The sequence below is a fragment of the Hoplias malabaricus genome, chromosome 1 (genome assembly GCF_029633855.1).
Source record: "Hoplias malabaricus isolate fHopMal1 chromosome 1, fHopMal1.hap1, whole genome shotgun sequence".
Lineage (NCBI taxonomy): Eukaryota > Metazoa > Chordata > Actinopteri > Characiformes > Erythrinidae > Hoplias > Hoplias malabaricus.
In genome coordinates, this window is record NC_089800.1 from 48,150,849 (window position 1) to 48,177,206 (window position 26,358).

Consider the following 26,358-nt stretch of genomic DNA (forward strand, 5'->3'; position numbering starts at 1 on the left):
AAAATGAAAGGACTAATAAAATACATTATACTAATAAAATGCCCTAATGACCTTAAGGATGATAACTGACCATATTTCTGTTTCCATAATTCAAACAGTGTGTGCAAGTGTCCAAAAAATGACAGCTAAAGAAGAAAGGTACAAAGAAGAGTAATATAAGCAAACAAGACAATGCAGTGCATCCTGGACAGATTCAACAATATACTGAAGATTCCTACTTATAATGTTTAAAATCCTTGACTGGTTTAAGATTTCCATATCAAGGTCCACAGCAAAATGTGATGCCCTATATGCATAAGTAACACCAATGTAATACTTAAATTAAAACTCATAATTCACATTAAGCAGTATTTTGTAGGTAGTTCATTTGTACCTGGAAGGTCATAGGAACTGACTAATGAAACATAATATTTCAGAAATAAACTGGGTGAGCTTTCATTGCCAAGTTTGTATCAGACATTTTCAGATTCGTAGCTCTCAGTTCGTAAGTATGTATGATATGTTCTGTCTCTTTGTAATTTTAGGCAATTAAAGGCTTACGACAGTAAAATTAATACAAACAATCAAAAGCTTATAAACACTTGTGAAAAAAATATAATAATGTTATTGTGAGAATTTCCAATGTAACTAATTATGCAGCATAATAAGCAACAAGTTTGGAATAAAACTTTAAGGAATAGGGTTGCCAACTTCCTGTTATCCAAATCCAGGACAGTGGTTGTGATACTTGGGACATGTACATAGAATACACCATACAGAATATATATATGGCATTAAGAGACATCTGCATACACATAATCCTGAATGTAGAGATCAAGGTTAAGGGTTAATGACTAGTTAGATTTTCAATAGTATATGTATTTGGGTACAATTTTATTTTATTTTTATTTCTTGAGTTTTAAAAATTGTAAATTAAACATGTTCATTCATATATTTATTGTCTGTAACTGCTTATCTGGTTCAGGGTCATGGTGGTGAACCTACCAGGAATCACTGGGCGCAAGGCAAGAGCACACCCTAGAGGGGGCGCCAGTCGTTCACAGGGCAACACACACACACTTTTGAGTCACCAATCCTTGTTTTTGGGCTGTGGGAGGAAACTGGAGCACCCAGAGGAAACCCATGCGGACATGCAGAAAACACACCAACTCCTCACAGACATTCACAGCAGGAATCGAACCCACAACCTCCAGGCCCCTGGAGCTGTGTGACTGCAACATTACCTGCTGCGCCACCGTGCCACCCCTCATATAGTTACTAAAAGTTAATTTTTTGACAAGTAGTTACTAATTTCCTTTTTGGGATTATTATCTGTACTGCTCTCTGATCAGTTTAGGCACCGACTTATGACATTTCTTTTTTTTCTTGGACCACATAATTAGTACAAAATTCAATTCAGTGGAATGTTTCACAAGCATATAATTTAACATTGCTGTTGTTCTATGAGCTTATACTATTCTAATTCTTAAAAGTGCATTTAAGCCTCTGTTAATACAGATAATAGTCCCAGCTAATACAGGATGGTTAACAACCCCATTAAACATGGAAACATGCTGCGCTCACATTTGATTCTTATTCCCCAGATACATGTTTGTGTTTTATTTGGTTTACTATGGTAAACAAAAGCCATGTTTAAGTTAAAGCTGCCTGTATTAAAATCATTCAAGAGAACATGGCACTATGAATTGTACAAATAATTATAAACAAATCAGTAAACCATTGCTTCCATTTTTCAAAAATAAGTCAGCTGTACTTCACATTTCATATGTGTCAGAAATCTTGTTGAAAACACACTGAAAATAGGTTGCTTATTATTACAATAGTACAGAGCTCTTTACATTCAATACTCTGAGAAATCAGCTTCCAAAACTATGCTTATGGTCCCAACGAATCCAAAAATTCTGTAAGAAATATTTCATTTACACAAAGAAGGGCTAGATATTATGGTCAGAATCAATATTATGACAGCTTATTAGAAATTATGATTATTAAAATAGTGCAGATTTAATGTGCACTATTTCTAAGTTTTTAACTGTGAACATAAAATATAAATAAATGAAATAACATCTAAATAAAACAGAGAATTGTGAAATTATAAAAAAAATAACCAGTAGTTTGCAGGTCATAACCTGCAGGTCAAAGCTATAATGTGTAACAAATTACAAAATTTTATATTGCAATTCTTATTATTGTACATTTCCCAGCCCTGACTGTCAGTAATGTGACTTCCTGTTTTTAAGCAGCAAAGAAAGACAAGCAGACGCCTGTTAGGCTCACTTTGTGGAGACCAGCTCTTTGATTAGTGAAACCGTGAATTATAAAATGTAAGCTCCTCTCTGACTTTTCCAAGTTATAAGAATGCTGAAGTCAAGGAGAAAAGTTATTCCATACACAGATGCATTACTAGGGAAGAAGGAATGGCTAAGATCGAATTTTCCACCCACTATAACACAACATATCACAAGAAAATAAATCTATGCTTAAATGTAAACACGAGTCCAGCTCTCTGATAAATGTCCAAACAAATCTGGCACAAAAAAGTTCAACATTGCTATTTTGCATCCCACTCAGGATTGTCCATGTTACCACAGCTCATCTTGACTCATGATTTTTTTTCACCCCAGGGATGTTACATTGTCTGTTCATGCAGATGTGCGGCTAAAGTGCAGCATCTACACGTATTCCCTTGGTTTGTTAACCACTATTGCACCTGCGCTGAATGCCTGAAGTGTCATTTTCAGTTTATGCCTTGATTACGTCCCACAGAATGACTACAGTGGCAGTTAGGTATAGTCATTTTTGAAATTGTAACAGATTGGTCCTCTGCATTTGCCCCTCTTGGGGTATACGAGTCTTGCAAGTTCCCCTCCATTACCCTCTCCATTACCTGTCTACCGTTCTGAGCTGATTTTGTAGCGCAGAACAAAATAGGCGATAAGACGCAGGGAGACAAAAAAGATGCCCAGCACAATGAAGTCCAGGTACAATTTAGCATTTTCAACATCCAGTTCTTTCAATATGGCCTCTGACTTTTGGAAGTGGCATGTTTCATCTTTGTCACAGTGCAAGTCCTCCCGGTCCAGCCCATAGATTGACAAGATGACTCCTTCAAAACCATACCTGAAATCCAACAGAAAGCTATTATAGATAGGCTTACTCAGGAATGATACGATGCATTGTATATAAGGAATTGTATGACTGCATTTACAGGCTGAATAAAAAATACAAAATCTATGTTACCTCAACAGTGTACCTTTGAAAATACATTCTGGTTGAACATAAACAATACCAGTTTACATGTAATACTTTAAAAACAGATCTGAGTAACAGTTACCTGAAGGGCTGTATTTATAACACTGCAAAACTCCTACATGAAGCCCTTGTGACTACTGATTTAAACCTATAAAAACATTTTAATACAATGTTTTCCTTAGCAAGATAACAATAGAATTAAGCCTTTAAAAGAACACTGTAGTATTTCTACCTTAAAATTACAGCTTCTAAATGGTTGTCATGTTTCACTGAGCTGTAATCATAAGAAAAGAGCCTCTGTGACTGCTACGTCATGTCTGCTGCTGGTTTACTGGACTAAGCAACTTCCGAATCATGGGGCGGAGGGCTTTTTGCGAGAAATGCATAACACTTTACGACACAAATCTCACAGGTGTTTACCTTGCTACAAGAAGAAACTAGCTCGGTTTTCCTGGTACGAACATTATGGCAGAGGGAGCAAGGAGGAGAAATAGAGAGCAAGGGAGCGACCATACAAGAATTAATACTGGAGATGAAGACACAAGTGGGAGAAGTAAGTTGTGTGTTGCGGTATTATTGATATGTTTAGTGTATATAATCAGGTTTTTGAGAGTTACTGTGCAGTGAGTCAGGGTTTGTGGCTGCTAATATTTACTCAATTAGCTCATTGTTTCATGCTAGACATTGAGTCTGGTAATAAGTGCTTTTCGGTGGGTTCCTGTGTGGTGGAACCCAAGCTTTGTTGAGGACAGTGTTATAATCCGGTTTTTGAGAGTTACTGATGAACTAAGAACAGTGGTAGCGACTGCTAACCGGATTAGCTGACTTTTTAGTGCTGGACATCAATTCTAGTAATAAGTGCTTTTCTTGTCGGTTTCTGTGTGGTTGAAATGGCTAGAGTACCACCAAAGTTACACTTTATGACGGGAATAACACAGTACAGTGTATATTATGAGAGATATATGGGTTACATAGTCAACATTACTTTATTGGATTACACACATTCCTTGTGAGTCTTGATTTCATGATAGCAATGCAAACACGAATTACACTCAGCAGCAGGTAGGGGGAGCTCAGTAGTATTCCTTTAAATGTCTATATATTTGAACACTTCCCTTCAGTAAAGTTACTTATGTTTCTTACTGATGTACCATTCATTTCTAAATAACTTTTATTTCAGACTTCATTATTATTATTATTATTATTATTATTATTTGCTCAAAGAATAACAATAATAGCATTTACCTCACATACGAAATGTATGATATCCATTGAAGGTATTTTGGGATGGTGTCAAAACTGACAAAAAAGCCTGAGAAAAGCAGCACTGGAATGGCAGTCACTGGACCTACAAACGTAGCCACCTACAAAACAAAATATTCTGTTATCAAAACAGCTTCTCAGCTACATTAAAAAAATGAAGATTTAAAATTATATTGAGTGAGGGAAGATTAAGAGCCCCTGATGTAAAAACATAATCAATCAATCAATCAAGCAATCAAATTTTATTTATATAGTGATTTTCAAAACAAAAAGTCAGCTTTACAGAGATCCAGGTCCAAGCCTACATAAGTAATTAACAGATTCTTAGTATTTCTGGACAATGCATCTAAATTTGGGATCACCTGCAAAGATGTAGATGCTGCTCCAATCAGTAGCCCTAGAGACTGTGCTACAAGGGAGGTGAGCGTGCCTAAAGCCAGAAAGAGAATGAAACGAACAGCATCTGACGGCTGAGAGGTCATCCAGTAAACAATGCTGCAGTAAGCCACTGGGAATACTATCTGTGAGGTAGAACACAGAGGTCAAATTAGAGATACAATTTGTTTTCCTGTGAATAGGACAGTCTGGCTTGCTTTCACTTTAATAAAAACAATGTTTAGATTAGGTTTTCTTTCATGCGCTTAATATGAATTACAATTAATATGAATAATGTAATTCATGACTGATTAAGCCCAATATCTTGAACCTTGGCACTAAAATACAATATATTAGACAGCAGTGACTGAGACTAAATGATATAAAATCAAATTGGCAGATAAGAATTGTATTTATAGCTTATTGGAACATACTGTATATTACAATATTAGAAGAGCTTTTCTAACAAGGAGCATGGTCTGCTTATGTAATGTTGTTGTGGGATTTGTCTAAATTGGGAGAGAGAACCCTGATCTGACCTGAGCTTTAAATCCTCTCTAAGCTTCTATAGCATGTTCAAACCATCGGAGCTTCGATTATGTCGTCCTTTCAAACATAATTTTTTAGTCCCATGTGATAATATATCTTTTAACCATAGTCTTATGAATTTCTAGCTTATGAACTAGCTTATGTCTGGTCATCATAAGTCATGTTTCTTCTGTATATATTCTTATCGACATCATAACATTTAAATAACTGCAGTGAACAACTGAACTATATTTTTTTGGTTCATTGTATGAAAATGTTGATTGTAAAATTTATAGTGGCCAACGTGTCTGATTAGCTGTCGTGTTTCCTAGCAATCAGCATATCCTGGATCTTAATATGTCCAGATACAGCTAAACCTCCAATACTCAAGCTACTCATTGCTGTTTTTTAGAGTGGTCATTACACAAATTTGAAACCAATGTCCAAATGTAATAAATGTGTTTTCTGCTTTATTTATTTAACATGCATTTGCCTGAATGAATCCCTATACCCCACTTACAATGATTCCAACACTAACAACCATGAAAACAACAGTGGTCAGCCCAAATAATTAAAACGGGTATTTATATAATATTTATATAAGCCTATTCATGCAGAACATAGGCATTACCTGGAATGGGACATCTGCCATGGTCTTTGCCAGATAATATGCCTTCAGACTGTACCAGTAATTCAAGTGTTCTCTTAAAAACACACCCATTTCAAGAGGAACTAAAATAAAAAGTCACAGAACAATGATGTAAATATCTGTTAAATTAACAAGACACAAAAAAAACACTATTTATTAGATTAAAACATAGAAGAAAGTAGCTCAAGATAAAAGAGATTTCAATTTTTAGAGGCATTTTTAATGTTACAGTGTTACACATCCTATACTCCTGCTGGTGGTATTAAAGAATAAAAGATTAAAACATCACATATCCAGGTGTGGTTATAAGCAAACAAAGTTGAATGGATAATTAGTAATGTTAGTAAGTTCACTCACAGGTGAGCACAGTAGGCATTAGAGCAGCAAACATGAGGAAGAGCATAGAGAAGAAAAGGAAACCAGAGTTGCTGAGGACTTTCTTGGCCTCGTTGCCGATGCCCAGGTACAGAAGCCCTATTAGAATCCCAATCCCAATATGAGACGTGATACGCAGGTGGGTCAGTACCTATTAAAACAAGAAAAAAATTCTCATGAAGTATTATTCTTTTCATAAGTAAGTAAACTAAGAAACTGTGTTGATATCATCTGCATTATAATCTATATTATTTTGCTTTCTGTGTTTGACATAGTATGCTCCTTTAACTGTTTTTTCTGCTCTATTTAACTGATAAAAACACAATATATTTTAAATATATTTCATAAAATACAACAGAAACTGTTGAAAAAGAACATATGGTAATTATATATTTTATTGAGTTTATTTGTTAGAGGTTAAGTCAATTATATGAAATTACTTCTGCAGACTCTGAAAACAAACAGTTATTTTACATGGCAGTGTGGTTTGTTTAATAAATAATCACCATGTCTAGAGAAAATAACATGAGAACTATGATATCACAGATATCCCTTAATCATTAGTGAGAGCTTTCTGCACATGTGTTACTGAATATGTCCAATGAGAGGCAGTGCTGCTTACAGAATCCCTCATGATGCTGAGGAACGTTCTCTTGAAGAGGATGCAGAACTGCGTCAGACAGCTGGCTGAGAAGCTGTGGCAGCCCTCAGTAGAAGAGGAATCCTACAGAGAATAAATGTCTTTCTTACAACACTAATAAACAGTTCAACCATCTCATAAGAGCACTCAGTATTTTCAACTTATATAAAATGAGATATAATCTTGAAAATAATATGAACATGAAGCATTTGTGATCAAATAATTGTGATCAGGTTATTATGTAATCATTTTTTAATCACCTAGTTTTCACATGCAGTCACATTATGTTATTCTACATACAGTTGGCTGCATTTGTGTGTTTTTGTGTGGAAATGCTGTACCTCCTCAGATGGTCTGTGCCATAGGAAGGGGTTCAGGTCTTCATCTGCATTCATGTCACTTTTGTAATCTTTTTCACACTTCCTCTCCTGAACAGCTTTTACCAGCCGAGCCATGTGGTCTCCATACTCTCCAGAAGCCACCTCCATTACTGAGTGAAAGAGCGAAGTTCATACAGTGAACAACCCAAAAATGTACAGGTATTTACAAAGTATGTTTATTGATTTACAAAGTCAAAGCAAGTTTTGCAGTCCAAAACACTGAGAGAAACATCTATTTAAAACTTTTTCCAGATTTTATTATGAGTACGCATATCTGGATCTACAGCAGCTGCGTGTGCTGATGCACATTAGTTTCTTGCTTTTTTTAGCAGATAGGATGTTTTTCTTACTGAAGTCAGCAGGGTTGTGATACGTGGGGCAGTTGAGTCCATGTTCCCTCAGGTATGGGATGAGGTTGGATACTTTCCCCCGGTAGATACACTGACCTTGACTCAGGACGTACAGCTGTAACACCATAAAGAAATACTGTCAAGAGATTTTCTAACAAATGTATCCACAACAATAATGCACTAGTTACTCAAGCTTTCGATCATATAACTGACATATTCCTTGCAAAGGAATGTTCTTTCACAAGGAACATTATATCTGCTATTTTAAACTTCCTTAATTTTAACTTTTGACAGTTCAGCATTAGCATGAAGATGACTTTCGTTCCTGTGTAACGTAGGCCATAGTGGAATCAATGAAATGTTAATAGCCACTGATGCTCAACTTACTTTATCAAACAGTTCAAAGACTTTAGCGCTGGGCTGGTGGATGGTGCAGATAACGGTCCGGCCACCTTGGGCCAGAGCTTTCATCAGTGAGACGACCTGGAAACAGGAGGAACTGTCCAGCCCACTGCAAGATTAAAACAAACCACAATATCCAGTTTTATGTACCACCACTTGTTGCTTCTATAATTGAAATCAAACACTAGAGGTAATTATTGTGTTTTTTTAACAAATAAATCTTCAATTTGATTTATAAACCATTTTTTGTTAAAACTGGATATACACATTATAACCCTAGCTCATTTAAAGTATGAGCACAATATGAATCAAAGACATCTAAGCAAACGAAAGACAGGGTGTGATTGAGGTCTAATTAAACATCCTTTAAAAATATCAATATCAATTATTGTGAATTATAAACGTGTCAGCATTGGTGAGGTTTATCAAGATAAAACAGATACAATGGCTCTTCTTTTACCCCGAAGAACAGTTTCAATAGGGAAGTGAATAAGAAGTCAACTTTGACTTTCAGATAAGTATATTCAATGGAGAAATCATTATCTGTTACAGCAGTTCAGCCTTTGCATCAACAATCAAGGTCATATCTGAGACTGCTGACAGTTAACCCTAAATTAAATGAACCTTACACGAGTGGGTTCTTATGAGAAATGTGAGGAGTCTGTTCTTTGGCTTCTTGACTATGTTTGACATCACTTTACTAGCTTACATTTACACTTCAAACAAAACAGATAATCTGCTGGTTGGACCTTATTAGTTAGGGTGTGTTCATACTTGTAAGTTTTGATTCAATTAAAATGAATGTGAATGCTCTGTTAGAGCAGTTTGTTAGAGTAAATGTGAATACTTCATTTCTAACAAATTCTAACCCTAGTTCATTTAAAGTATGAGCACAATATGAACCAAAGATGGGTTTGATGTCACAAGATGCAACAGCAAATGCACAACAAGGGAACAGAGTGCATTGAAAACTGACAATGAGCAGAAGACAAACCAGGAACAGTCAGTAATTGCTAATGCAAAACACTCCTTTATACATTATACATTTTATCTCTTGCTTTATTTTCAGTTGGTAAAAATACCACCAGACCTACACAACCCCAATAAGTGCTTAAAGTGCAACAAAGAACATTTTTACTTATTTTAGATCAATTGTAAATCTGTCTTAGCTTATGTCTGACAACAATGCCTTGCGATATACACCTTTGTCCATATTAAAACCATCCCCAGTCCCTACCACAATTTAATTACACATCATTACTGTCCAAAACAAAAAAAAATCTTTAAAATGGCAAGTTTAAAGGCAAAGGGAAGAATCCTTCGAATATAAGTTAACGTGAAGGGACTTTATTAAGACATTTTTGAGTGTTTCTATTATGTCATTCTTCACTTTACAAAGTTTAATACAAAAGTAATCTCTTGTGTTCAAAAAAAGCAGTTTTACAGCAACTATCTGTACATTAAATTTTAATATAAAGTTAAAGTTTTGATATGAAAGTTAGGACGTTTTTGCATCTGCATGCTGCAGGGTTAAATTGTCTTGAGTGCTGAGAGAGGGCAGCATTGTTTTAGTCCTAAGAGCTAATCTCTCAGGAGGACAGAAGCTCATAGCCATGGGGAGAAGTGAAGCCATTGCCTAATGGGGTCCTGAGGGACCAGTGTCCCAGCACAGTTATCATACACTGCACCAGCCTTAATTTAAAGCTGCCTGCTTAACCATAATTCAATTTCACCTCTCACCACAAGGACATGTCTGAAAAACCTCATGGGCAATGTGTTAGGTTTTCTTTCTTTTTTTCTCAGAGCTATTTTAGCTGGAGAAGTGCTTGCTATGCTCCTCCAACAGTTTGAAGTCATAATCCTTATGTCATTTCAGGTCGTGTGTGAGTGTGTGTGTGTGTGTGTATGTGAGTGTGCGTTTTCAAAGGTCTTACCTTGTGGGCTCATCAAAAAACATGACGGGTGGGTTGTTGACAAGTTCCAAGGCGATGGCCAGGCGTTTCCTCTGGCCGCCAGAGAGGTTAGATGTGCGTGTTTTGGCACATTCCAACAAGCCCAGCGCTGTCAAGATCTCTCTGACCTACACAACCACATACAGCCTTTATTAGATTCATTATTCTAATTATTTAACCCATTTCAAACCACTTAATCTAGACAAGTTTTTTTTTTAATTAATGGTCTACAATGCTGCTCTGCTTACTCCATAAGCCGGTTCTGATCATTAGTTCTAAAAGGGCTTTAGCAGATGCTTGATACTTCAGAATAAACTATATTTGTGTCATTTCTGAAGGTATTAGTTAAACAATAATCCACTTGGGCTTGGTAAAAATAAAAAAATAAGTAAAGTAAAATTTTCCAAGTTAATACAAGTTAATATTTTTAAATATATAGAGAAAAAAGGACTTGGTACAAAAAACAAATTCTGTAAAAGTAAAAAGTAAAAGTCTAAACCTAAATCAATAATTTCTTTTCCTATTTCTAGTGTCTATGATGGATGACGAAATTATATATAATTATGTGAAATTTATTTGCCTTGTTTTGTTCAGTCGCACAGAATTTCCTTCTAAACATGACTTTAAACATTGTCCTTATACTGTGTGTGACAGGACAAAGTGTCTATAAATAAAAAGAAATAAAATAAAAATCTGGGATTTTTCTCCTCCTGTAAAGTTACTCGTTCAGAGATGCAAGGTTTTGTTTTGACTGTGGCTATATGCTAATCTATGATTTGGTCTGAGGTTGGTAATCACTGAAGATTAAACTATTCTTTAAACAAAACCCTTTTTTTTTGCACACTACATCTTGCAAACTCCACCAGAAACTGGTGATGTAATTCAAACACGACCAGTGTCTGCTGGTATGCTTTTTGTTCCAACAGCACGTGGATAATGTGCGAAGAGTTTCACACGGTTCTCTCTTACCATCTCCCTCCTGCCCTCCTCCTTTTCCTGGAGTTTGAGATTAGCTGACACCTGAGGAGGTTAAAGGGGGGGTTAGATTGTGTGCACCAAGTCTTAACACAGAATTAAAGGTAACAGAAGAATTTGCATGCTCTTGTGGATAAGAAAACTAAGATAATATGGTAGATAATGCATATGAAAATTGTAAAAAGAGCTACTTATGACACATTTCCTCTTACAGTTGTTGATAATTCTTCATTAATTCATAGCCATGTTAGGTTTATGATTATCTGTGAAAGTACTGTGAAATATAAACTATAAGAAAAAGCTGATCAGCATCATTTTACCATGTAATATATAAATATGGCTACTATGCCTATAGACTGACTTTAACTCCATCATGGCTAACATATCTACCGTAATGTATGAGAAAATTAGCTCATTACCATCATGGCCTCCTGGACTGTGAGGTGGGGAAGAAGCATATCATCCTGCATAATATAGCAAGACACTTTCCTGAAGGAGCGCAGATCTCTCGGGTGTCCGTTTATTAATATCTCTCCTTTCATTCCTGTTTCCCTAAAAGACAGTAACACATTTGATTTAAAATGCATAGGAATATATGATTCTTGCAATGTTATATTTAAATATCAATTATAATAAAGTAGAGACTGAACAAGATACACAAATAAAAACAGAAATCATTGATTTATACAAGCACAACTTAATACCCACAACATATTATGTGTCAGACAATTCTACAACAATTCTAACAAACTGGCAAGCTTCTGTAACAGATATTACCACAACAGCTCAGGAATACGGACTATTTCAGTAAACACTGTTCACTGGCACATCCTCAAATACAAGTTAGGTCTGTTCTGTGCCTAGCAGAATCCATTATGAACATCCAAAAAGTTTGCTAATGTCTCTGGGCTTCATCTAATATGAAATGGGCTGACAGATTATGAAATGTGTATCATGATCTGACAAATTAAATATTTGAGCTCGAAATAAAAGGTTCTTTGGGCCACAGGAGACAAAGACTATTAAACTGGTCCCAATGTAAAATTCAGAATTCTAGGTCTGTCTAGTTTCTAGTTTTTAATTGGGGTGTATTAGCTTCCGTGTGAGTTGTAAAAGCACCACTGATGCTTAAAGTTATATTCTCATTTTGGAGCAATATATGCTGCTGCCTCTAAACAATGCACTTTTTGGGGACATCTGTGCTTGTTTTAACTTCAAAACTCCACACTCCATAAGACTGTGTAATCTGAGTGTGGGTGCTAGGCTTGTCTGCATTTATTATAGACCTGTCTCAAACTGAAAACATGTAGCACATTATGAAGGCTAAAATGCGGGTTGAAGGGTTGAATGAAAGGGTTGAAGACTGGTAATAAAGGAACAGAATCTAAACAGAATTAATTGGTGTCTTATAATATATAATGAATCAGGCTGGTAAACATGTTCCTCTTAAACATCCGCCTCCTTCTGAGGCATGTTGCAGGCATATTACTGGTCATATATTTTGTGACATTATCAGTGTATGAGTGACTGGGCCTAGTAATATTCACCTATATCCTGCTAGAATATTCATTAGTGTAGATTTCCCGGCTCCTGAGGGCCCCATAATGGCCACCAGTTCTCCACTAGTAAAGTTCCCAGAGATTCCTTTCAGCAGGGTCTTGTAACCTAAAGCCAGAAGGGAACAGAAGCAGAGGGTACAGTTCTGTGAGAAAATTTCTCCACTCTTCACAGTGGACAGTTCTCTGCCCAAGCCACACCACACACCTGTATAAAACCTACCCCTTAAACCCCTTCTTCTCACATAAAAGCTGCTTTGTGAATGGGGTGAAAGGGGGTATTTTTTCGACACCGTTTTGTTTCTGGAATTTACTGCATGAATGCCCCTGTTTACCTGTGTGTGTATTACAGGATAAAAGGTCCTTCTCACCTCCAACTGACCTGCCCATAAACAACAGGGCTAGGCATATAACCCATGCTTTTTCACTTGTACCTATCCCCTTACTTTTGTCTAATTACACAATGCATGCTTGATCAAATTAAGCCAAGACTTGTGATTTTTTAAGAGATGTTTCCTGAACTGCACACAGAAGAGGATTAAGGTGTTTCTCCAGGAACACCTGAGGAACGTGTTTATTCATTATATGAATTAAAAAACAATAAGTATTTAAAGTTAAATGAATTAGCAATCCTTATTTTTTACAATTTACATAGCATTCTCCTAACTCAATAATCTTACAGTAAAAAAATAATATGCTGTTTGTACTCAGTAATTGCCCATATTTCACAAGGGTCCTTTTTCTAGACTTTCTTCTTTAGATCACCAATGAGATTTGATTCAGGTACCTGGGATAGTCATTTTTAAAGGTTTGGGAAACCCACGCGGACACGGGGAGAACACACCAACTCCTCACAGACAGTCACCCGGAGCGGGAATCGAACCCACAACCTCCAGGCCCCTGGAGCTGTGTGACTGCGACACTACCTGCTGCGCCACCGTGCCGCCACTGTGGTTTTTTTTTCCAATAAAATTGCTTTAAAATGCTATACTTTGTGTATTGATAGCTATAGTTCTGGTAAGACCATTGATTAATTAAAGTCTTAATATACAGATGCAAATCAAATAATTGTGAGCTTCTGCAGATATGGTGACAGGGCTGAGAGAGATGTCCGGTGGTAACCTGCTATTTATCTAATGGCTGAAGCAGAAATGCTAATCCAGTTGATTGCAGTGGCTGCCAGCTTAATTGGATTTGAGGGCACAATCCGCCAGAGCAATACACAAATATCTCCGACCTTCCCTGTCCTCTCTCACTGCTGGATCCCAGGATTCCACTCAGAGAAAGTGCACAGACTCTTTTAGCTTTACTCCCCACACAAGAAACTGTGATAGGGCTAAAACAGGCGAGTGAAGCCACAGGGGAATCCCACACCTGACTCACAACAAATACAGACAAGATGGTTCATTCAGTCTGTACAAGACAGGAGTATCAAATGAAGCTACAAAACTGAGTTCTTTGGAGCAATACAACTGAATTATTTATAAGAATGCACCTTAAGGTAAAATCAAATGCAGAGTATTTTCGCTCACTCATGTATAACTCTGGAAAAACATAACATTATGACTGAAATTATTTGATTTCAATAAAAGTATATAATCAGGTCAAAGTGTGTGTGAATATATATATATATATATATATATATATATATATATATATATGTAATCATATATATTACCCCACATGTCTCAGAGAGAGAGAGAGAGACAGAGTTCAGAAGGGACACAGCAGCACGTGTCAGGGCACAGTGACAGCTGCTGCAGCTAAAGAACAGAAGGGCTGTAGTACTTGTATGTTGTGTGTATATTGTGGTCAACAGAGGATCAGAGGCTCCTCTCGCTCCCAAGAGATGCTCAGGGGGAAGGGGAGGTCACTGCTGGCCCAGAACCAGTTGTTTTAATGCCAGCCCAAAGTAAATTCGATAGAGGAGAAGATCCTGAGCTGTTCACAGATCAGTGATAAACCTCTTCCATGGAGAAGACGCCAAGAACCTTATGTGGCCAAGCAGTTGTTCTACTGCCAATCATCCTTACTTTGACTGAAAATTTTGATCAGATTATGCAAAACTCTGGAAAAGCAACCTGGTGTTTCACAGTAAATGAAGTATCTGCTTATTATTCAAGGGTCAAGGGGTCATGAGGGACACATGATAGAAATTATATATATATATATATATATATATATATATATATATATATATATATATATATATATATATATATATTTGTCTGACAAGGGAAAAATCTGAATAAACAATGTATAAGTAATGTTGTATAATAAGTAATAAACTTGACATCTTACCTTACTCTGTGGCAGTTACAAACATACTAAACATTTCTCTTTTCTATTTTACAGATTGCACAAAAAAACAAACATCATGGACTTTGAATGTTTGCTTTCAACCACAGTACACCTTAATCTTATCCAGTTCAGGGTCACGGTGGGTCTGAAGCCTACCCGGAATCACTGGGCACAAGTGGGGACATACCCTCGGGTGGACACTTCGGAGTCACCAATCCATCTACCAACATGTGTTTTTGGACTGTGGGAGGAAACCAGAGCACCCAGAAGAAACCCACATGGACAAGGGGAGAACACAACACAACACCTCACAGACAGTCATCCGGAGTGTGACTCGAATCCACAACCCCAGGACCCTGGGGCTGTGTGACAGTGGAAAATCAAAAAATGCTGTGAGAATAGTTCAACTTGGGCTCTAACCCTAGCAGACTACACTGACTTATAGCATCTTTTTTTTTTTTTTGCATAATTATTTGTTTGCAGTTTGCACAGTAAACTTTCTCCACTTTGATTGTGTGGTGGATTTATATGCTACATTATTTATTTTATACAAAATCAGAATCTTGGTAAGTTACTGTTGTTTACAAAATAAGCAAATGTTTACAGATGTTGGAACCAGTTTAATTTGTAGTAGAATAAAACTTTTAATTAATAAGAACATTTAATTTTCATTCATTATCTGTAACCGCTTATCCAGTTTAGGGTCACGGTGGGTCCAGAGCCTACCTGGAATCATTGGGCGCAAGGTGGGAATACACCCTGGAGGGGGCGCCAGTCCTTCACAGGGCAACACAGACACACATTCACTCACACCGATGGACACTTTTGAGTTGCCAATCCACCTACCAAGGTGTGTTTTTGGACTGTGGGAGGAAACCGGAGCACCCAGAGGAAACCCACGCGGACTCCTCACAGACAGTCACCCGGAGCAGGAATCGAACCCACAACCTCCAGCCCCCTGGAGCTGTGTGACTGCAACACTACCTGCTGCGCCACCGTGCCGCCCAACATTTAATATATTTAATTTAATACAATTATATTAAATTGCCTTTGCTGCAATAGTGTGTTCTTGAAATTAGTATTTTTCAGTGTTTTGTTCATATCACCAAATACCCTGAATTATCTTGATATTATTTTAGGGCAATATAGGTTAATCTAACTGAAGACATGTGTCTTTTCCCTGAATAATTTCCCCCATCCTTGTACTGTCACCTACATGTGTTGCTTATCCAATGAATGAGTCAGACAATTTGGCAGACAAAAAAAAAACTGAACTGCAAATGAATTCCACTGGTGAGAACTCTTAGGTCCACACCAAATACTTAAACCCTAAAGACCTGTCTTCTGGTTAAGACTTCACCTCCCTATTCTCATGAAAATGCTACATATTAGTTTCAAAGCAAAGCAATATTCCTTTGCCTGCTAAACTTCACTTCAGTTACACCTGTCACTGACATAAAATAAAATGTTAAAATATCTATATATTATACATGAGGCATTTCCCTGTAGAGTTTTTATGCATGTTTTTTATGCTAAAATTCACTTAAAGTGATGTATGAAATTGTCCTTTGTATTAAAAAGCTTGATTATGAGCTCAAGTGTCATTAATGGGAACAAAAGATTGGGAATATCTCTACTCCTCTCCTGTACTCATGTACTACTCATATAATTTATCTGTGTCATTGACTGTCTGCTGCTTCTCAGCCAACAGGAGACTGCAGCCATGAGCCACAAGCAGCGTCAAGCCTAAGGTGAAATAGCTGTCACATCAGCATCTGCTGCCAATAAGCATGACATAATTTGGCTGACGAAGCTATGAACACTCCTCGAGGCCATGTTTAAATATTCTGGTGTAGGCCTAGCAGTGGAGCAAGGCCAGCTCTTACATCAGAACTTAGTCCAGGGAATACACCTCAAAGAGGAGGGATCGGCTGGGGTAAAGACACCAAAGAGATGCCAACAGAAGACCAGCTTTGATTCAGTGGGTTATATTTGGCTCAACTTAGCCTTCTGTTTTTGAACACAAACTAGAACCATGCGTTCCTGCTTTTACAGTTATTGTATGAGAAAACAGTTGTTAGTGGACTCATATGCAAAGTAAAGGACCGTTTAAACCTTTGAAAGAGTTCAAATTCAGGACCTGCTACATTAATCCTGTTTTTTCCCAAGTTACTTTGGGTTCAGAGCATGTTTGTATGTTTACTACATGTATATTTTATATGCTTGTGAGTGATATTCATGCCTGGCTGTATGGCCTGAGAGCAGGTAGGTCTTAGTATCAGGTCAGGTCACCAAGTAGAAATGCAGTTTTGGAGGCCAGATCATTTCACAAATCACAGTGAGTAATGTCTCTGACAAGCTCTGTACATCTTTCCAGTGTGAGCAGATGATGGGATGTGCAGCAGTTAGGAAGATACAAATAAATAAATAATTTTAAAAAATAATAAAAATAAAATGTGTTTGTGGGAGCACAAAATGGAACCATGTGAAACTTATTTATGCTGATGTCTATGAACTGAAAGCTAGTTTCATACTGTATGGAAGCATAAAGGCAGGGGGTAGATATACTAAATGTGTAAAAAGTATTTTTGTAGGTAATATTTGTTTTGAGTAGGACATATAAATATTTAATAAAGGGAGGACTCTGTGATTTATAACAAGGATAGAAAACACTGAATTGTCAGTTAATCTCACTACCACTTTAATGCTTACATTTCTCCAACAGTAAAATGCAGCAGACGCCACAATAATCTACATTCGTGCAAAGTGAACGTCAAGTTACCTGGCAACAGAACACAGTCCCGCAGTTCCTCCTACACAGCATCTCTGAGCATTGCTCTCCCTTCCGCAAGTGCACAGCTGATGATTTGATGCTGACTGCAGCGTGCTCGGGTTACTGCAGTTTGTTGACCGACAGTAACCAGCTGAGCTTGAGAGTGGATCAGGGCCACGGCCATCGCTGCAGCTACAGCTCGCTTTCCACTAAGTATGGATTACAAAGATTTGTTGGACAGCTCACAGGCCTCGGATTCAGTTGCAGTCAGTCAGGGATGAGGGAACAAGTGAAGGGTGTCTGTCTTTGACTTTTCTGAACCCACTAAAGGAAATGTAATAAAAATGATGTGCTGTGTAAGTATTCTTTCTGACATTTAATAATGCTGGGTAAACCTGCCGATTATACAGCAGAGTAGTGTCGGATCTGCTGAGGACGTCAGTTAAAATTCATAAACAGAGCCTATAGATCAACCCTTATTATATGTATGCGTACACAATCCACTATAGCTGTGTTTGAAAAGGGGACTCATTAAATCTATGTTTTGTGTAAAATACATTTTGTCTCAGTTGTTAATATTAGCATTAATTGTCATGTATAAACACATGAATAAAATAACTTCAGCACAACCTTCAGGTTTTTTTTTTTTTGTCCGGAGCCTACCTGGAATCATTGGGCACAAGGCAGGAACACACTCTGGAGGGCAACATTAATTCTCACACACACCTATGGACACTTTTGAGTGGCCAATACACCAACCAACATGTGTTTTTGAACTGTGGGAGTAAACCCATGCGGACACCGAAAAAAAAAAACGCCTCAGATACAGTCACCTGGAGCAGGGCTCGACCACACACAACCACAGGACCCTGGAACTGTGTGACTGCGACACTATCTCTTGCCCCCCCACACACACACACACCATTTATTAGTCATGTGTAAAATTGTGCAAACCAGTGACTCTCAAATTTTGGTAGAAATATCGCTGATGATACACAAAGTATGAACATTGACTATATTCACACAAAAAAAGGGAATTAGTGAATAAACTGAAAATCTAAAGTTTTTATGTGTTAATTAGATAGATGGATAGATAGATAGATAGATAGATAGATAGATAGATAGATAGATAGATAGATAGATTCAATTACACAATCGATTTCAGAGGTTTTTTTTATAATTTTGTTAATGTGCATTTTACATTAAAACATTACCATGTGGACAAATATTACCCACATTAATTAAATCTTAATCTTAATCTAAATCTTAATATCTGCTAAAGATATTTAGCAGTGCACATCCATAATAAAGAATACTGCACCCCAGTTTCCAAATCCCAGTTTACAATGTTATCTCATGGACTGTAAAAGCAGCTAAGCCATACAAAATTGACAAAGAACTTTGTTTACCATTTATCAAATAGATGGCCAAGAACAAGTACGATAACATATGTTTTTAAAGTTCACTGATCTAGTACCTTCTACTGCATGGCTAGGTTTATCCTTAAAAATGTAAGTGGCATTTGTATGCCTACAGCGATTTTTTTTTTTGGTACTTAAAACTCTAAAAATGTGAGAATCACTCATATACATTCACTTTCTCAGTCTTACCAGTGGAATAAAAAAAATTTTCCAGATTTTTGCATATTGGCTTTTTAAGCTAATCAGAGCCTTGGTGTATCAAAAAGAGCATAAATAAATATGTGACTTTAAAATATTTCCCTTAAAAACACTGAAAAAGAATGTAGTCTTATAATTAAAGGGTTATATTAAACTGCAGACATTGTCAAATGCTAATATCATCAAGGTTTGTAACTAAACAGCTGTTTCCGATTAATAACACATGCTTGTTATGGTGGAAGGTCAGGGGTCCTGTTCCTCTGGCCTGTCTGTAGCCCAAGGCTTTTTAGCCATGACCTCTATAGTAAGCTTACTCTAACTACACAGTACAACAAGATCAAACCAGTCCTCTCCTTGGTGTATATTCACAGCAGCATCATGCTAATTGCTACTGCTCCTGGCTATTTTCTGACTACATTTACTTTTCTGTGCCAGGCCATTGTTTTCAGCCCAAAGCCACTTGTCTGTAACATTATGTCCTTTATCTGTATATGGGGAAGCTTAAAAACAACGAGAGCCACCTATGGAAGACAAGGAACTGTCCAAGTTTTAGTGCAGTAAGCCCATCACAGGAAAGCAAATTCATATGTTTAATAAAATAGTCATTAATAATACAACTAATCCAAATACTGTCTAAAGAGAGCAATGTTTCTTGATTTAATTCTGTTTTTAAGTTTTATTTTCATTTGCTTTATATTTTAAGTGCAAAATTCACAACTATTAACATTTTGACTTCTTGTGTAGAATTTTCATTAGGGAGTTACATTAGACATTGTCATTTGTATTAGGACATGAATCACAGCTGAACGTTAGGAACAAAGGCCACTTAAGGAACATCCATCAGTGGTTAAAGCAATTCCTAGTATACATTAAGCATTGTCAAAACATAAATGTATAGCAACAATGGCCAAACTATTTTTATTGCATTGCTGAGATCAAAGCACAATGTCTGCTTTGTTTTTTCTTTTTTACTCTCATGAAAATCTTTTTCCTTACATTTCATGTAACTTTTTCCTATTATTACATTAATGTACATTTAAATTAGAACACGTTCTACTTCTGCTATAAAAATCCATTTCGACGATTAATTTATTTGCCTCAGCAGTGACGATTAGCAGAAATGTCATGTTTTTTTTAGTGCACTCAGAATCATACACAAACAGCACTGTATTCAGTAATTCACTTCCCGTAAAAAATGTCCAACAAATATGATCACACTGGAGCTTGTCTCGACTGCTCATTCTTGTTGAGATTTATTGGATTTGTTGGATATATTATTCTGCACTAATGGACAGAGAATAATATTGATAATTCATTTCCATTTACCACTCTCACAACCCTCACCCATCATCACACAGCTCAGAAAATCAGAGGCTGTCCTTGACACAGTCTGTTCTTGGATGATTTTCTAACCGGAGGCTTATTACTAAATACAGATAAATTACAGGCAGAATCTAGTCATCCAAAAGGGTGATAAGATTAATTAATGAAAGGCCACAAACAACAAATAAGGAGAACAAAAATGTGAGCAAATGCAAAGATAGAAACAAGAAAAATAAATTAATTGTAACTAGAGGAAGAAGAAATAAATTAATTAATGGATGAATAGCAGAAACATCCAGATGCTTTGTGTAATGAGGCCAACGTTGCCCAGCTGTGAAAAAATCTAACAAAAAAAAAAAAAAGCTAAAAAATTCTTGGCAATAATGGAGAGATGCAGGGCCAAAGTAAATCCCAGACAAAGCAGCAGATGAGTGTGAGTTCAGGAGGGGATGTGCCTCATTATTATGAATTATGTCTATTATTGGGGCAGCACGGTGGCGCAGCAGGTAGTGTCGTTATTCACATAGCTCCAGGGTCCTGGGGTTGTGGGTTCAAGGCCAGCTCCGGGTGACTATATGTGAGTTTGGTGTGTTCTCACTGTGTTCGCGTGGGTTTCCTCCAGGTACTCCAGTTTCTACGTTCCAAAAACACATGTTGGTAGGTGGATTGGCTACTCAAAAACGTCCATATGTTTGAGTGAGTGTGTGTCAGTATGCAAAGGGCTGGTGCCCCCTACATGGTGTGTTCCCACATCGCGCCAAGTGATTCTGTGTAGGCTCCGGACCCACTGCGACCCTGAACTTGATAAGTGGACAATGAATGAATAAATGAATGTATAACAGCTATTTAACAAAAAATACATATCTGTTTTAAAGCTACATTAATTTTCTTGATATCCAAAATAATTGGTGTCTTTCTATTAACAGCAGTTTACTGGGAACTAAATTACAGTCTGAAGATTACAATTTTTTAATGAACTTTTGCCAGTAGCCAGAAGATTTAAAGCCTTATGTTTCAGTATAAACCAACACTGGGCACAAACCCAACACCTATAATTCCTATCAGGGACATTTGCCAAAACAACTGAGCCAGGGTAAAAATGTGTGCTGCAGCATTTCACCACTGTCACTTAAAACCACATACCTCCAAAATGAAAGGCAATAGAAATAATGGACTTTAGAGAACTGGTCAATTTTTCATTCAATTTTAACACATTTTAAAGAACAGCTTGTGAACGTATAGAAAAGGTTTTGTTCTGAGAGAGAAAAACATTTAAATTTAGCTTAACTTGAGTATGACATGTATCTATAACTACCACATTTAGAGATCAAGTTGTTCAGTGTTACCTTTCTTCCTCCACCACGGACCCTCAGGGACAGAGTAGGAGAGGTCTCTAAACTCAATATTGACCGCTGGTCTGCGGGGCAGGGAGGAGAAGCGCTGAGCTTCGGTCAGATTATTCTCCACTTTTTTCAGATGTCCATGTAAAAGAGGAGTCTGCTGGCTGCCGGTGTGATTGGCCACTACATCGTCAATAGATACACACACTGTCCTCGGGTCCAGCATCAGATCAGGGGGTCCATTGGAATTCTGAAATAAGAAAGCAGAGAGCTTACACAGTGCACTGCATTGAACATTGGTTCATATAATGACATATTTCCAGGTGGTGTAAAGGAAAGCCGACATCTTCCAATGTTGCAAAGAAAAAAATATTTGACATTCTTAGGGACAACAATGATATACAAAATGTACTTGTTTGATTGTATTTTATGCTTCTGTCAGTACCAACAACAGAACAACAGAACAATCTCCAGAAGTGTTATAATTTAATGTGAGATTTAATGTGAGTCTTATGATCACTCTGATGCTCATGGTTCTAATTTCTAGTAAACATAGCAAACTCCAATTTCATTAATTTGAATGAGATGCACTAGCGTGTACAACAAAAGTGCAGAACACACTCGGGGGAATGTGTGCCGCTAAAGAGACACACAGTCTAATCCTTTCCCTCTGGACACAGAACACAGATGGGGTTACTATCGGACACCGTGTATTCTGAGCCTGAAGGAAACAGTCATGGAGCAGCATCAAGTGAGCAGCACTTCACAAATACAGCAATAACACAATTTCTTTCCATAGGATATGCATGTATAAAATGTTTTGTTTTGTTTGTATTTAAGTAAATAAGCATTAGACCTCAGTAATACATATAGTGGATTTGTATTAGGCTAATAATTAATGTAACAGAATACAATAATCTGTTTCATATCATAGATTTTTTGTGGACAGTAAACTACCAGTTAGCCTCAGGCATTGGGTATGTAGTAATAGCTAAAGTAAATACATCACATACAAGTGTAATAATCATGAAATTAAATTATACTTTTATTTATCTTTTTGTTTCTTAGACACAGAAGTCAGATGGGTTTACTGGGTTTACTATCATCAAATTTATTCTGAGCACAAAGGAACCAGTAAATCAATAGGGTTTTACATATACATTAATAAAAATCATCAAGTCTAATTTAATCCAGCAGTTTTACAGCTTTAAGCCTACAGTGAATATGTTTTAAAACGTAACGTAACAATGTCATAATAATAGTGATGTTCATGTCATACAATACAACTAGACATGCTTATTATCAATTTCCTGAACACAGAAGGCAGATGGGGTTACTATGGGACAGGGTACATTGTGGGACTGAAGAAAATAGTCTTACAGCAGCATCTGGCACTTCACAAATACATCAATATCATATCATGATAATATGAAGTAGTTTTTGCAGGGATTTTTGTTGATAGTAAAGCCACAGTTAAGTCAAAGCATAACCTACACTATATACAGTATTAAATAATGTATTAGGATACAATAGTAATAGGAATAACCATGTAACAGAGTACAGCAGTATACCATTTCCATCTTTTTTCCACAGAAAGCTGATGGGGTTACTATCAGACACAGTGTATTCTGAGCTTGACAAAAGCAGTCAAACTATAGTATGAAAATTTCATAAAAAACAGTAATAATCACATAAACTTGTCACCAAGTTTTACTGAATATTCTGTTGCATAAAGTTACCATATTGTTGCTCATATCTCCATTTTTATGGATTTAGTATCATTTGAACACAGCAGCAGTCCTTCATTGTGTGAAAATTCAATAATGAATGGACCAATAGAAATGCTCAAAAATTACTTGATACATTGACTTTCATGGAAAATTAAGGAGATCTTTTTCCCTTCTCTTGTAAAGTTACTATTTTGAGAGATACATGCTTTTCATTGGACAGAGAAAATATGTCCTGATAGACCTCATCAACCCAGGTACTGACCTATTAATAAAGTTGTTTATGACATGGTCTTATCTCTTGAAATTTAGTAAAAATGCTGGAGTACTTACCATGATGATGGAGTTGGTTACAGTAGTGTTATTAACTGAGAAGGCTGCCATGAGACATGCCATTCCTCCTGAGTGTGGTGCTTTGTTATTATCCGTGTGTGGATGGCCACTTCCAGGCGATCCTGAGCATCTGTTCTGAAGACTGCAGAGTCAGAGCTGTGTTGCTCTCCCCTGCTCCATACTCAGTTTCTCTGTTTACCAGCACCCCACCAGCCCACAGCTCTGGGGCTGACGTCATTGGGCACACTGCCCCCTACGGGTGTGTTGGTGAACATCAGTATTAGGTCCTTGAGACACCTGTGAACTCTCCTGTGTACTAGGCCTTTTCCATACTAAATATAGAGGTGGTTTCCCAGACAGGGATAAAGACTAGTCCTGGACTACACAGCATTTTGCATTGTGATTTTCCATTGAAAAGAGGATATAGTCCAGAACTAGGCTTAATCCCTGTCTGGGAAACCACCCCATAGAGAGAATCTGTATTCAGTACAGGTTACATTTATACAGACATTTCTAGAATATTTTTCTTTTTTTTAAGAACAGCAAATATTTTCTTATTTACTTTCTTACTTAAAGTTACACTCATTCATATGCACAGACACCCTGAAACATTTAAGTGTCTGTGTCTAAAACATATAATAATTACAAAATTTGGCATAACAGAAAAAAAATCCTTTGCCTAATCCTTGTCAAAATAATATCAAAACATAGTTGTAAGATACATTTGTATAGAACCTTAGCTTGGTCCACCACATCACTGTTATTTCTGCCATCTTATTCTGATGAGTACTGTTGATCTGGCTGACACAGAAAATTGAAATGCAGCAAAGAATACATTGTACATACAAACAAAAATTTGATTTTGATGTGCCACCTTACTTGGTCACAATACTGCCTGAGTAAGCAGCATTTATGAAGTTTCAGACACAGCCAGTGATAGGATGCAAATTAACCATGGCATACTCTGGTGCTTTTTCGGTGTGAAAATGCAAATATAATTTTTCTAACTTTAAAACAAATCAAATGATTTGTTTAAAAGACGTCTGTCTACGTCTATAGATTTTATGTCTACTAAAGCAAAATTTTCTAATTTAATCTGTCATAGATTTCCATTTGGTTCATACACAGAAAATGGCATTCTTTACTCTGCTGGTAATCAGCATTCAGTGCACAGCAAACTGCTTTACGTTTGGGATACATGGTACATAGGGGAAGCGATAGGTAGTGTCACTGCCACACATCTCTAGGGTCCTGGACCAGTGGGTTCAAACCAACCATGGCTCATTTGGTGACTTTTGTGTGTTTTCCCTGAGTCTGCATGGGCTTTCTTCCACAATCCAAAAATTGTGTGTAAAATTAGTGACTGCATGACTGTGTGACGCACTGCGATTGAGGGGTGGCCTGTCTTTCTAATTATTCCAGGAATGCTCCAGACCCAATGTTACATTTAACTGGATAAAGCCTTGACAGATAAAGAGTGAATTTATATTTTATGCTTTGAAAAAGTATTTTATAAGTACTCTTTTTCATGTGCTGTAACAGAATAGCTAGCATACATTGCTCATTCTGAACAGAAGGCCTATTTCCATATTCAACATTAAATCCAAAAGTATTTTGCCTCAGCCTAAACATTAACTCATATTTTCCTCAAAATATTACACATTATTCTCAAAATATTGACCCAAAAACACATAAAAGGCCAGCGTATGTTTAAACTGTCCATAAATCCTTCGTAGATAACATACTGAAGTTTCTTAGCCACAAGAAATGTTTCTGAGGCGAAGGCTAATGACTCCAAAACAATGGCTGAATAATGCAAGTATGGCACAAGTGCGCGTGCGCCGTCTAGTGGGTTATCACTATAAATACACTGCTACAGTTTTTTGCGATCGCTAAGACAAAAACTCTAACACATAAGGCCTGTCTATTAACCCAATAATTTAAAGAAGTCCTAAGAAGTTCCGTATATTAGATACATCATTCAAAATGGAACAATGGAGGCCAATACTGGGTAGAGAGGAAGAGGACAAAGACGAGGAAGAGGAAGGGGAAGAAGACAAAAAAACATCACAAATAAGATCAACCAAGGTCAACCCCAAGTTTTGGGAGTTTTTGGGAGGCTGGCCAGAGTGCTTCACCTACCTCCCTACTCTCCATTCCTCAATCCTACTGAGACTTGTCTTCAGCATTGAGGTGAAAAGTCTGATCACCAACCCCACCATTCTCCAGGTGATGGAGGAAGCTT

The 26,358-nt window shown here is 36.9% G+C and overlaps 1 protein-coding gene and 1 long non-coding RNA gene across 2 annotated transcripts; one reads left to right on the forward strand and one right to left on the reverse strand.

Annotated features, from left to right (window-relative positions):
• On the reverse strand, positions 1-26,358 carry abcg1 (ATP-binding cassette, sub-family G (WHITE), member 1). Its single transcript, XM_066665363.1, has 16 exons — positions 26,256-26,358; positions 24,114-24,366; positions 22,060-22,303; positions 12,689-12,806; positions 11,561-11,693; positions 11,136-11,186; positions 10,149-10,294; positions 8,200-8,323; positions 7,813-7,927; positions 7,424-7,572; positions 7,065-7,166; positions 6,425-6,593; positions 6,050-6,150; positions 4,878-5,036; positions 4,498-4,616; positions 1-3,120 (listed from the first exon to the last, which is right to left on the reverse strand). The coding sequence occupies exons 2-16, from the start codon at positions 24,174-24,176 to the stop codon at positions 2,892-2,894; spliced, it is 2,022 nt and encodes a 673-aa protein (XP_066521460.1). The 5' UTR covers positions 24,177-24,366; positions 26,256-26,358; the 3' UTR covers positions 1-2,891.
• On the forward strand, positions 3,555-15,557 carry LOC136692188 (uncharacterized). Its single transcript, XR_010801924.1, has 4 exons — positions 3,555-3,805; positions 7,519-7,621; positions 8,212-8,404; positions 15,053-15,557. It is a non-coding gene; the product is annotated as an uncharacterized lncRNA (long non-coding RNA).